Source organism: Centruroides sculpturatus, unplaced genomic scaffold (genome assembly GCF_000671375.1).
Source record: "Centruroides sculpturatus isolate CEXI.00-Female unplaced genomic scaffold, Cexi_2.0 scaffold173, whole genome shotgun sequence".
NCBI lineage: Eukaryota > Metazoa > Arthropoda > Arachnida > Scorpiones > Buthidae > Centruroides > Centruroides sculpturatus.
In genome coordinates this window covers 578,031-593,212 of record NW_019384380.1, presented here as the reverse complement: position 1 = coordinate 593,212, position 15,182 = coordinate 578,031, and the positions used below count along the sequence as shown (strand labels likewise).

Here is a 15,182-nt window from a genome sequence, read left to right as displayed (position 1 = left end):
AATTTTTATTCTTTAAGAATAAAAATACTACTTCTACTTGTAATAATGATAATTTATCAATAAAACGTCATTAAAAAGTAAATAATAAATAATTTAATATTGTGTATTTGTATTTTATTGTTTTATGCTTCATTTCTCTATAATATTTTAAAATTTTAAATGTAAATATGTATTAAAAAATGTTTTAGTTATTACAATTGAAAGTATTCAATTTTTGAAGATTTTAACATTAATATCTTCTATAAATTTGGAAATGGTATTTGAAATAATTTCTGTAATCAAATTCCCAACTTACTTTTATTGAAGATTTCTGAAAGATTCAGCAGATGATAGGCTTCATAGTTCATAATTCCCTTCATAGGTGCTGTGATAAATTAAGATGGTATAATGAAGTGTACATTTTTACAATTATTTCTTACAAATACTGAATATCTCTTGACTAACAAGGAAAACGTCACTACATGCAAGTCGTGTAATATTCAGTACTAACATTTATACGGTAGTTAAACATATACTATTTACCTATCTAGGAAGATATTTCTCTATGGTCAATATTTTTTCACAAGAAAGTAAAGCATGGACTATCTGTTAAACAGAGTGAAGGTGTAAAGCTGATTAGCAGTGACATCACTGCATTATGATGAAACGTGCTGGTGTCCTCGGCCATGCGATTGCTAGCAAGCACTTATGCTTTTCTTTGCACCGATAAATCGCTTTGCCTTCAATTTGTTTAAATTAATACAGTTTTTTAGCAATGAACCGTAACAAATATATGTACTGTACAATAAAATGCTACCAACTTGAATTTTGTAGCTGAATCTATTTCAATTAAAACTTGTGTACAGAAGTGTGGTTTCTTTTATAATAATATTTATTTTTTCTTTCTTTAAAAGCTGCAAATTTTAATACCCGATTTCAGATTTTCTCGCCAACCTGTGATGCAACACGTTTTGTCATAATGCAATTACATCACTTAAATGGCTTAACATCTTCACTCCGCTCACAAAATAATCTGTGTTTTACTTTCTTCAGATAGCAGTCTAACAAGCAAGCAAGTTCCTATCTTATAAAAGAAATAGAAGTATTGACCATAGAAAAATATCCTTCCAGATATGTAAACAGTGTGTGTTTAACTATCATATAAATGTTAGTACTAAGTATTATGCAACTTGCATGTAGTGAAGTTCTCCTTGTAAGTGCAAATATATTAACCCTGCTATATCATATATCTTCACATATTATAATCAGAGTAAAGTTAGTTATATCTTGAATTCCTCATTTTAAAACCAAGATTCAAATTTTATATTTTTGAAAACTTTGGTCTGCATTTCATTAACACAACATTAGCTCTTTACGATTTTAAAAATTAATTTTTTTAAAGTGGGTTTAAAAAATTTTGATCAAATTCCAACTTACAAAATGAAACTTGTGAAATGGTAATTGTGTAAAATTTAAATTTATGACTGCATTCCACTATATATAAACAGTTAAATGTCATAAATTAATTAGTACTTGATTGCATTCAAGGATAACAAGAATTTCAGTAATGAATACAGATTTCAAAATTCAGCAATTCAAATTTGTTCAAAACAAACATTTTCATCTTTCCTCGGGTTGTACGATGAAGAAGGACACAAGAAAGGCCTTTAGACATGGCCAAAAAGACATTTGTATTAAGTAAATTTGAATTACTAGAATTTCAGAAGACATATTTATTACTTTTTTACTTGTACATCCAGTTTGTTTTCCTACATAAACAAGAATTTCAAATTTATAATATGCTTAGATACAATTTATAACAAGAAATTGACTATAATTAAAAAATGATCAACTTTCTAATTTATAATAATTTATATTTAATAGCACTGTTCTTTATTGAGAATGTTTATATTGAAAGCAAGTCACATGCATATATTTATAATTAATGTACTAAATAATAATGATTTTATTATCTAGTATTTGAATTATATTGTACCAAATACAAAGAAAAATAAATATATATAATTTAACTCTATATAAACAGTTAGAAAATTATGATACTACATATCATATGTAATTGACAAGACTATATCTTCTTTATAAAATCGTACTGTCACTTAATATTATCAGCATAGAGGTATGAAGGAGTATATGTAGAGAGTTGATATTTGGCACAGAGTATTAGGTGTCCAAATCGTTTGCGCATAAAAAAATCCAGACTCGTAGGTAGTCAGAGGACCTAGAATCGAGTCAAAATAAAATCCAAAATGGTAACCTTCTACAAACAGGCAAAACAGCCACCTCACCCCACCGAAGTCAGGTAGGGGACAGTACCACCCACAGTCATTCTAAGAAGTGAACTCTGACCTTAGGACTGAGGGAGCCTGCACGAGACATCTTTTTACTACCTTTTGATTCGTGCTAATCTTGGTTTTATATTATATATTGACACTGTTGCAAATATCACTCTGCCGATACAAATTAAGTAAATTATCAGTTTTTTAGTAAATTTTTAACAACAGAACAAAAGACACAGAACACGTGGTTGAGGTCAACGTGGACATCAGGAACAAGGTAGAAGAGACATTTTTTCACTTCACGTTAATTGACATTTCGAGTCGACAGCCATGTGATCTTGGATTTATATTATATATCAACGCTATTGTAAATATCGCGCTGCCAATACAAATTAAGTAAATTATCAGTTTCTTAGTAAATTTTTACCGACAGAACATTCACCAAAAATGGCTTGTGGATGACCTCGCGGCCAAGGCAGGCGAAGTTTTAACGATTGCACCCAAAAGCAGCAATATCAAAGAAGAAAGGAAAATGAGAACGAGACCTGCCTTGAACATCAAAGTGATTCTGTCTCCGAGACATAGTTTTGTCCCAAGTACGGTTTTGCTGTTTTACTTGTTTTCTATGTGGATCCATCATAACTCCGTTATCAAATCAATTAAAATTCAGTAAATAAGTAATAATTACTAAATTAAAATGTATAATTTCCTCTGTATTTTATTAACCCTTTCTCAGATTAACTACCTTAATAATTAACAACTTGACACAGTCAACAGTCCTGATACCATTAACAATTAACTTCATATTCTCTAAAATGAGCCAATACTTTAAATGGTCTTACATCCATGATAATTTCTTATTAAACACAGGTACGCCACTAAATTTTCAGGCACCTCCTTTAATTCAGACAAAATTAAGAGAGCAAACTTAAAATTCCTGCAGCCGCCAGACTATTATACAGGGTGGTCATAGATGGTATTGAGTGTAGGGCATTTATTTACATTATTTATACTGTACTTGTTGGTGATGATGTCGCAATTTTCTGATATTCTTAATTTATTTTGCTTAAATTTAACCCTATCTATGACTTCTAAGAGATGAAAGAGTCAGTAGCATTGTCAAACATAATTTATATTTAATATTTATTCAGTTTAAGTTTCTAACAGTCCATAATATACTTTAGACACATGGGAAGTGTATAATTATTGATAATAAGTTTGAGAGGTGTTGATGCATTATTATTATTATAAATGATCACAATTAGTCTGGAAAAACTGTTAATCTGGAAAGAATTTGGAACAAAAGGTGCCTGAAATTCAGTGGTGTATTGTATATAAAAATACAAAACAGTTTGTTATTAAATACAACTTCTACTATTTTTGTAACTTTATATAATTATTTCTGTTTGAAAATTATGTAAAAACATGATTTACTACTAATGAATAAAATTAATTCTTTATGATATTAAACATACCTAACCTTTGCTAATAAATTCTGAAGAATTATATTAGAAAATATACAGCAAGCTGAAAAAACTTTAACTACCAATCCATATAACTAGTTATTATCGAACAAACAGTTTTATGTGAAATTATATAGAGTTATATGTTAATACTGTCAAGTAATAATTACTAAACAAGTATTTCACTTCAAGTGTTTCTACATAAAAATTGAGAAATTTCATTTTGAAAAATCATTAAATTAAGAAGACTTCTATCCAAAGACTATTGAATTAAATGAAAACAAATTGCATTATCTGTTATTACCTGCTTGATTGTAAAATTTATTAAAAAATTAAAACGATTTAATTAAATTTTAAAATCAATAAAAATAAAAGATCTGGCAAAAGATTTACCATATGCTATACGTTATGGAAGTATTAACAAACAATAAAACCAAGGAAAGAAAATAATTATTGTGAAATCACTTCATTTCTTTCTACAAAAATTTAATATGAAGAATGCAAACAAATCCTACTAATTAAATAATGCAAATTACTTAATTTTCTGTTAGGCACTATGTAGTAATTATAGAAAATTATTATTAAAAGCATTAGTCTCTAAGAACTGCTTGAATCTGTAAACTGGAACTATCACATAATAAAGAAAATGCACACCTTTCTCACACTTTTAAGCGGTAACAATTTAATAAACAAACATTTTCGGCCACATTCAGGGACCTGTATCCGGTTAAGCATTTTACAAATTTAGTTATCATGGATCAATTTAAAACTACTATAATCATATATATATGACCTTGCTATATCAACTGAGATTAGTTAATGTCTATAGATCTTTCATATAGTATNCAGGGACCTGTATCCGGTTAAGCATTTTACAAATTTAGTTATCATTGATCAATTTAAAACTAATATAATCATATATATATGACCTTGCTATATCAACTGAGATTAGTTAATGTCTATAGATCTTTCATATAGTATATAGTCAGCTGCACTTTATTCATACAAAGCGCACACAATATAATAGTGTGTTCTCGCCAGTCCTTTTGGCTATATAAGTATGAATAGAGTGGTTGGTAAAATGCTTGTCCAGTATGTAGGATTTACGGATTACAGCAATTCTTTTACCGAGAGTGAGTCAAAATTGAATTCAAAATTTAGTAACTTCAAATGACAAATCAAACATTTAATTTGAGTAAAAATAAAAAAAACCTTACAAATTTTACTTTATTTAATTTTTAATCTGTATGATAAAAATAACAATAAACTCTACTAAGTATAAAGAAAACAATAGTAAGGTTGAGGCTGACATTTTCATTGAAAAAATGTGTATGTCGGACGTTCAGTGCTGCCTCCCTGTAAGCCTAGAAGTTTGACAATGGCATGTGGAATGTCGAGTGTGATTCCACTGACGTTTCAAACGCCATTGTCAAACTTCTAGGCTTACAGGGAGGTGGCACTGAACGTCCGAATTACACATTTTTGCGATGAAAACATTGGCCCCAATCTCTCTATTGTGATTTTAACAGAAACAAATATTTCATTTAATGCAAAATCTGCTGCCATTTATTTGATTATAATTTTTTTTCTCTCTGAAGTTCATAATTGGTGGCCTTTAAAACTTTTTATAACAGACTCTGCTTTCACTTTACATATGCAAAGTTTTGAAATCTATCAAATATCTTTTTATAATTTATAATACCTTGAAAACGTCATATGGGTCAGAAGTTTGCCATTACTTGATTAATTAAAGTCCCACTCTGGATAAATCTTGTCTTTTAGAATTTTATAAATCATTAACAAATATCTAATTATTACTCTTTATACTAAATGGTGGTATACTTTCGTACCTTCAGATCAAATTCTGCTAATTAAAAATTAGCTTTAATAGGCTTTAATTCAAAAAATAAAAGCGGTTTTAGATTTAATTATATTGAATATCTATACTGTCATTCTGTTAAAAATCTCCTATTAGTTTGTCCAGAATTGAACTTTCCAAACTGGAACAGAATAAATGCGGTTTCATAAATTACAAAGGCAAACATTACAACTGTTTTATTCATTATTTTATAACCTCTTAACAAAATCTCAAAACACATTTTAAATTTTACACGCAAAGAATCATGCCTTATGAAGTCTGAACAGCATTTACAGAATTTAAATTAAGCTTTCAAATTTAAAGCAAAAAAAAAAGTGTATCATTTTGAATATTTATAACACCAATCTACTTAAAGAACCAATTTTTATTTAATAAAATTTTGTATATATATTTATCTTTATTAGAAATTTTATATTAAACACAAATTTAGAGTATCAAAGCTTTTTGGAATCATTCCTTATAAAACTCAAGTTAAAGAAACAACATACACAAGAGGAAAAACATCAAATAATTTTTTATAATACAAGTTAATAACCTTACTGAAGTGATTGAAATCAATAAGTAGTGTTAAGACTGTCAGAATTTACCAAATTCTGTCATTTCTCATTGTACATAATATCAAATAAGCAACATTAAACTAACGTCACACTATCCGAATAGTTCCTGCAACATTAAACTCTTTATTCTCTAAAACAAGAGCATAGTATATGGCAGAAAACAAAAAAATACACAAGGTCAACAACAACACTTAAGGATCACCACTTAGGAAAACAATTATATTAAAATAAACAGTGTAACAATTAGATCATACATTCATATCATTCTAAAAATCCAAATCAACATAGTTATAAAATTTAACAGAAAATAATCTTTAAAACAATTACTGTACATTATGTAAGTTAATATTGAACAAAACAGTAATTTGAAAAAAAAAAAAAGATTCTAGAATAAACATTTGAAATGTGTGAAGCCAGACCATTTAAGTTACAAATAAAATTATGTGTATGTTAGCATATACAAGTATATTATTTTGTACTTTATGTAATTTAATTATTTTGCTTTACATGCATTCGGTTCACAAGATATAAGATTGCTTAGAATGATGCATGTTTTCAAAGGCAGATTGTACTCATTTTGTGCTGTCATAAATGTAATAGGATATTCATTTACAGGTCAGTTTTGATACGGACAAGCTGATACTGCTTGTCTCCACACAGGGCATTAGATATTATAAAAAGTTAGCATAAGAATGTGCAGTTCTAATAAATACGTTCAGACTTATTGAGAGAGTAAGCATAAAAACAGACTGAAGCAGTAAAAAACATTATATAACTTTTATTGAGGTGGATAAGCCAGAGAGAATCAAATTATCATATAACTTATTAGCCAATTAAATTCTCTATCGTTTCAGTTCGATTTTTTTTACTAAATTTGATGCCTACAAAGTATGATTCTAATAATGAAGTTTATGTGATTCCTTAATTAATGTTTCTCTCTTCAGATTAGAAAGTCAAAACAATCTTTTAACTACATATGTTTATATTCTATTCAAACATTGCCTACCGTTAACAGTACTTGTTCTAGCAAATATATTAAATGTACATAAATCAATTTATATAATGATGTTAAACAGCTTTAACAGATCCAAGAGTTAAGTTTTGTTTTATCTATTGAAAAAATAAAATAATATCAATTACATACAGTGTAATACTGACATACAAGCATACTTGTTCCTGAACCTCTTGTCAATTGAAATCTTGTAAGTAGAAACAAGCTTGTCTATTATTTCTTAATCAAAATTTGTATCTTATTCTGGTATATAACATTAGTACAGTAGAGTCTCGAAAACTCGGCCTAATGTGGACCGAAGGGTGGCCGAGTTTGTGAAAATGCCAGGTTATCGGGAATGGGGTTAAAAAAATAAGTATGAGTGTTTCCTCAGAAAATACTGTACTGTACTTGTATGTATTGTTTACTTGAGAATACAACAGAGAATAAACTGCCCAAATACCCTTAAACAAAGGAAAAGTATGTCCTTTATAAAGGCATAGAGCCTTTACTACATGAAAATGAAAATTAATGAATACACTGTGTACGGTAATTTACCTGATAAGACAGACCTCAGAAAAATACTTTATGAGGCATAAATCTTGTCTATAATGAAAATTAATTAACTAAGGATTTTTTTGCCCTGCCAGGGTGTGGCCGAGTTATCCAGACTGCCGGGTTATCAAGACTCTACTTTACTACAGAATACGTATTTATCTATGAACAATGATTCTAAATAAAATAAACAAAAGTGTTGATTAGGTTATTCACCAAGATAAAAGAAATAAGTATGTAAGTTATCAAACATTCTTTTATTTAATGGCAAGAAAACAAAAGTTAGATAGTTAAGACTAAGCAGAAAACAAGTAAAATAAAATCACCTTTCAATTAATAAAATTATAATTGCTGATAGAGCATTTATAACATAGAGAAAAACTGCACAACTGTGTTAGAAAGAATAGAACTACCCCTAATGAACAAACACAGTGTGAATTAAATGAAGAGAAAGAAGACTGCAACCTATAAACCATCTAATAAAAGCTTGTGGGAATTTCAAATCTCGTTGCACTCGTGATTAAAATATTCTGTTCTCATAAATATCAGTTTACTGCTTGTTTCAAATATATTATGTCATAAATTGGAAACAGGGCTAAAATAAAACACCTCATTTTAACACATTCTCAAATGTTACATTTTATATAATATATATATAGAGCACAACTTTGTTAAATTTCACTGTAAACTTTCTCATTTCTTTGCATTTATTTTTATTTTATAATTTATGCATGCTAGGCTTGTAAACTTCTTGTTAAACGTGTATTATATTCCAGTTAAAATGGTTTTTAAGTATATTTTGGGATTTTGGAATGGATTAATCTATATACAGGTATACCTCGCCTTATGTCGGTAATTGGTTCCAGGAGAGGCAACTTAAGTCGAAAAATGACGTAAGTCGAATTTACTTGTCACCAGGCTAAACCACAAATAACCATTCCCAGTTCTTTATTTTATTTATAAATGCATTTTTAATAATATATGGTTAATAAGAATCTATTTTAAGCTTACAAACAAAGAAATTTTAGTTTTTAATATAGTACAGAAAAAGTAATCTAAATTTACGAATTCATATGCGTACAGTATGTACTTGTAAAGGTACATGTTTACAATTTGGCGATGTTTACAGTACATCGTGCACTCTTTATTTGTGAATGTGGTTTGCTATAAGACATTATAAAATAAGATGATTTTGTAAGGTTAAGTAACAAATAGTTATTAAAATTATCTTGCGACAGTAGAAAATAAACTAATTTATATTAAATTTACCAATATCGAATGGTTCTGACGACGACACCAAATGGTAGATATTGGAGCTACTGTGGAAAACACCAATATTAAAGACCCCTAAATAAGACGACAACACAGAAACACAGATATTTTCATGTTTTGTTCTCTAGGATTTATGATGATTACATTAACATTTACTGTAAATGTACATATTTTAATATGATTTTATGTACTTTAACTCTTTTCTAGTGATATTACAACTTCAATATATGTGGCAAACAGACGTAAAGTCGAATAAAATGACTTGAACTTGACGTTTATTTTTCCATATATTTTTTGACAAACGACGTATAATCATGAACGATGTAACTTGAGGTATACCTGTACACATATATAAAATATTGATTTCTAAATCACTGAATGTTCAATTCATTATTCAAAAAGCCACCAGATCAAATCAAAACACTACAAAATTACTTCCTATCTTCAGATTACATTTTAAACTAATTCTTTAGTTTTATCTTTAGTGACTTGAATTATTTTTAAAATTAGTAAAATTTAGTTTACATTCCTAAATTTAAAACATAAATGCAATTACTTAAAACAGTTGAGAAAAGATTTTTGTATCCTGTACATTAATTATATTTGTTACATTTTTTAAAATTATATTATTATGAATATTAAAACAGATGATCTGCCAAATTATAGCCCCAAAGACTTGATAGATCATCTCGTTTTAATTAAAGTAATTGGATTAGTGGAGTTGTTTATATATTATGAATATTTCTTTACATATCCAGTATTATCATGGGCAAATCCTTTCCAAAATTTTTGGGCATGCTGAAAGTTGTAATAAGAATAATAGGCCTATCTCTAGCACCAAACAATAGGCAGAATCATTATTTGGTGTGAATAAAAAAGCATGGACTATTATAAGGCCCATTATACCTACACATGAAATATATTATAATGAAAAAGTATTAAAAATTTATGATGATAATTTAAATTTTCTGGGTCCGTGACTATTAATCTCTATGTAGATGCCCCTGTACACAATATATGTATGCTGACTGGGTACCGCAAGCTTTCGATACAATCTGGCCACGTTAAATGCTTCGAATGACGTCATGCACGCACACTTATTTGCTGTGGCAAACCTCCACACGAGCAAGTGATTGAGTTCCCACAAGCATCACGCTGATTTAAAATGACTAGCCAATAGCTATCAATGTAAAAGCAAACACAACTGATAAGAGAGTTTACACATTATTATTGGCATATTTGTTCTCATATAAAAAGTATATTGACAGTCAAAACTTTCTCTTAAGCATGCGGCATATGCTAAGCAAGCCCAGAGAATTCACCCGAGTATTATAGACTGTATAGATATATATTTTACCAATTGTTTTCTTAATGTATTTTATTGTAATTTTATTTTGCTTGTTAAATATTCTTTTTTTGTGGGACTAATGATTATTTAGTAGTAGAGACACCTCTATAGAGACTATTTACTAACTTTTTAAAAAATAAATAATTTTATTAGTTTTCAAATTCAACATCCAATGATTTTAAAACTGCTTAATTATCTTCTACGTACAATATCTATCTCTTAAAAATTATTTGTTCTTATCAAAAGTATCCACAGTTTAATGAAGGATGTAATTATTTTTAAACACTTACTAAACAAACTAACATAAATTTGTTTACTCTGCTGCTTAATTTTCACAGGCCTACTAATCAAATATTCCTAATCTTTCAGTTTGATTAAAAATCATATGTATTCATGAAACACTAATTAAATTTATAAATTCTGGTAATTAAATACCAGTACTTATAGAAAAAACAAATAAAATTTGACTAGTAAATTAAAGTACTAGTAACTGATTATTAAATTGTAGTATGTTTAAATGAAAGCTTTCAGAACATAATAATATTTATAAATGGTAATTAGCCCCATAGCTTTTCATGAAAACACTTGAAAAGAATAAACAAGTTTTATGGGGGAAAAAATTATTTTTACAAGCAGATAACCTAACATTTTCAAATCACTGACAAAGTTCTTAATTTGGATATAATTAATAATATAATAAATTTGTCAAAAACTTAACCTATAATACAAGAAAAGACTGCCTTAATAAAATTTAGAGCTTTAAAATAATAATAACTAAATTGCTCATATAAAATTTTTGTTCATACACTCATATCCAAAAGACAAGCATAATTGTCCAATCCACAGATGAGTCCAGGTAGTCTACAAAACGTTTCTCATCACAACAGAATGTGAAGAGGGCAAGAATCCCAATATAGTACCATAAAAGTACAGAGACAAGGTTTTGGAATTCAATACAAGATTTTTCTGAGATACTGTGGGTGCAGACTTCATTTTCATGGATGATAGTGCTCACACATACAGGCTACACTCCTGGTAGGGTTTTTTGACAGTGACAATATTAGTTGCAAGGGATGGCCAGCAAAATTGCTGGATATAAATCCCATAGAGAATGTGAGAAATGCTCTAGAGCAGAGTTTCCCAACGGCCAGTTGGGAAACTCTGCTCTAGAGCTAAACTCTGCTTCATAAACTGGTGCCAGTCTGCAAAAAAATTTCACAAGTCTATGGAAAAATATTTGACCGTATTGACGTTGATGCAGTTGATTACAGGTGACTTTCAAATAGTAATCTAGAGTTATTGTATGTAACAAAGTACGTACAGTAATTGTAGATTACTATTTAAATGTCACCCATAATTAACTGCACTAGCATCAGTACAATGAAATATTTTTCTGTAGACTAGTGAAATTTACTGCAGATCAGATGAAAAACAGTTCTTGGTGGAGCTGCATTTTCTCAGCCTCCACCAAGAGCACTCTAGGAACTTTATGATGATGATGTTCAATAACAGACTTTGCTCCTGAGAGTCAATAGATTTTATAAGTAGCATGAGCAACTGTTGTACAGTGTGTATATATGCAGAAAGCACCCACACACCATATTAATCATTACTGTGCAAAACAAAACTTAATATTTTTTCTTTTTGTTTTTGGTTTTGATGTAATTTAATTAAATTTTTGCTTTCCAGTTGTTTTCACTGCATAAAAGTTACAAGGTTCTGCTTATAGTTTCATGATGTTCTGATGAGTAGTTCCTGAGATATAGGCCAAAAATTAATAGTTATTAGTTTTTTTTAGCACAAGTCTATTACCTTTAATTACTTTATTACTACTTGAATTTCATTTTATATTTGCTACAATTATATTCTGTACTTAAATTTTATTATAATAATCTTAAAAATATTTGTAAGACAATCTGAATTACCAATTTAAATAATTAATTGCAATTCATTACTTTATACAAGTCGAAAAAGATAAGTAAAAATTCTGAAATCACTTCGTATATTAAAATGCTTTCTAAATAATGATTATTGTATGGATATTTATGGTTCAGATACTGTAAAGTGTTATCTGCATTAAGTTGATTTATTTATTTCCAAAATATCTATTTTACTTTAAATATCAAATAAGTTGATAATTTTGTTTACTTACATTGATAAAATTTTAATGATAGTCTGATGATTAAAATATCAGCTAATAAAAACACTGATACAAATATGAAATGTAACACAATATTAAAAAAAAATCTTAATTACTTATCGTGACATCGCCAGGCTGCAATTTTTAATCATATTTTAATTTAAAAATTAATTGCGGCCTCTAGCACTAAGCTTTCTGTATCTGGTTTGAATTTTCATCTAAGTAACTCCATTTTCAAGATAAATAGAGAACAATAGACAGGCAGATGGATAACAGTGGAAATTAATAGGTCTGTTCAACCCACTAAACGTTTCATATAATATTAGTTTAAAATATTATCTGTTAGTCTTCTGTTTTCAATGTATTGTTCTTATTCCGCCAAGACTTAAATGTTATTCAATATATAGTATTAGAATATATTTTATTAAATAATTATGCAAATTTAGAATACTAAGTATTATTACAGGGAGTAATAGTATAGTATAATTAGTTTTATTATAATAAAGAGAATTTAATAAAATTAGTAAAATATTTATTATCATTATCAATACTTCCTTTACCATGACTTTTGTGATCCCTATTAAAGTTTCATACCTTACGGGCATAGTTAATGTATGTCAAATGCATGACTTAATTTTTTCCAGTTGCTCTCTACTTTTAAACATTTTGAGTTTCAAAATTCAATTTCTATTTTATAAAAAAATAAAAAGCTAAATGTTCTTAATGTAACAAAATTTAATACTATAATAAAGAACGTCTTTTCATTGAATAAGGTTGAATACTTAGGTAAAGGAAATAACTTTTTTAATAGCCTGTATTTGATATTTATAATTTTAAATCTTAATGATTTACAATCCTGTAAAGCTATAAAATCACTTTTACGATATCAATTCTTAAGCCAGAAATAAATTTTAACCTATAAAAGTAATTACTAGTGATTTTAATATTAAAAAATTTTATGATTTATTAATACAGTTACAAGTTCTAGTTTTATTTTATTTTCTAAATTATATTCAAAATAGAAACAAATTATAACAAAATCCTAATCGTGTAATTTCATATAACTCGAACACGTGATAACGTAATAAAAGTAATTTAAAATAAACTATCCGGTACTTTACAATCACATATATAGAAACAGATATAAAAATATTATCGGCCAAGTAGAATTACCAGTATTCAAATTTGTCACAAGCCAGTAGATTTACTGGTACTGGAATTTAAATTTCGGGCAAAATTTAACAGTGCTATTTTTAATAACCTATATTTTCTATAGTTGCTTATTTTATTTACATATTTACTTATCAGTAAGTATAGTATTGTAAATATCAGTACGACAATTATGCGTAAATTATAGTTGGTTATTATTTTACGATGAGCTAACTTGGAAAAAAATTAAACAAATCCGTAACTTTTTCCATTTTGTTTTGTAATAAACTGACATTTTCCAGTATAAGACTAGACTGGGAACACGCAACAACCATAGTAATATGCAAACTCCAAATGAGGTACTTTTTCTTTAACTGGGCACCAGTCATTTTTACTACTATTTTTAGCGAAATCTATATTTTATTTTGTAATTCACACATTTAACATTATAATGAATATGTTCATACACATGTGTATAAACATATTCATTGTAATTGAATCGAATGGCGTCCAAGTTAACGGAAAAGCACCAAGGAATTTACCACCCGCCAATACAAGCAAAAATTTCGAAGGAACAACACCCGTACACGTGACCCTTCCCTAGATATTCACCTCCAACGGTGAGTTTTTACCACAAACCAGTATACTACCTATTCTCCATGCTAACACCACATTCACACGGACAAAATAGTTAAACGCGAGTCTTAGCAAAGCCACGCGATCGGGAAGCGACCAGATTTCGGGGGGCCTATCCTGCAAAGGGTCGCATATAGAGGTACTGTTCCTTTGACTTTTTCTCTCCCGGGGTACAGTTTATGACTGCGACAAGGTCCCAACTAATCGTACCGCCGCAGTCTCTTTAACTGCTGCAACCGCACCTACTGCTCGCAGCAGTGTTTATTAAGTATCTGACGAATATATCTGTGAGATATTTAACTTAAAAACATGATAAAATCACTTCAGCAACATAAAAAACAAAATTATATTGATTCAAAATCTGTGAATGAAACCAGGTAGAAAGTGATTACTTAATGTTAAATAAGTAAGCAATTAGTTAGAAAATAAGCAATTATTTACCTGCTTTCCCTTCCACGCTTTTAGATATAAGCAAAAATATGACAAATACTACAGAATTCATCTCTCCAGTTTGTAGCATTCGATCGCAATTTACCTTCTCTCGGTATAAATATTTAATGTCATATTGTAATATAATCGAAGCTTACATTCCGATACACTGGATAATTTACTTATTTCTATTGATTTTCTCCTTTAATTTATTGATAATCTACATTCTGATCAACACTATCGCTTACCACTTAATGGCCGATTACATTCTAAAACATATTGCGCATGAGTAAATAAACAGCGCCATCTGTTGGTATAAATTAGCCTTTACTGTACTACGTCAATGGCCTTAATCTGTGAAGTCATACTGTATTTTAAACACTAAATATTATTACTTTGTGTAAAAAATAAATAATTAAATTTGTGTACGTTTTATTTTTCGTTTGAATATTTTAAGGACGATTCGGAAACGAAAATTTATTAATTA

At 28.5% G+C, this 15,182-nt stretch overlaps 1 protein-coding gene across 1 annotated transcript in view; it reads right to left on the bottom strand.

Moving 5' to 3' along the window:
* Nucleotides 1-14,978, bottom strand: part of LOC111617874 — a 33,033-nt gene extending 18,055 nt beyond the window's left edge. The window contains exons 1-2 of the mRNA XM_023359206.1: nt 14,708-14,978; nt 296-364 (exon numbers count right to left, since the gene is read on the bottom strand). Coding sequence (XP_023214974.1) covers nt 296-364; nt 14,708-14,786 — 148 coding nt within the window. The 5' untranslated portion in view covers nt 14,787-14,978. The remainder of the gene's footprint in view (nt 1-295; nt 365-14,707) is intronic.
* Nucleotides 14,979-15,182: the final 204 nt, after the last annotated feature.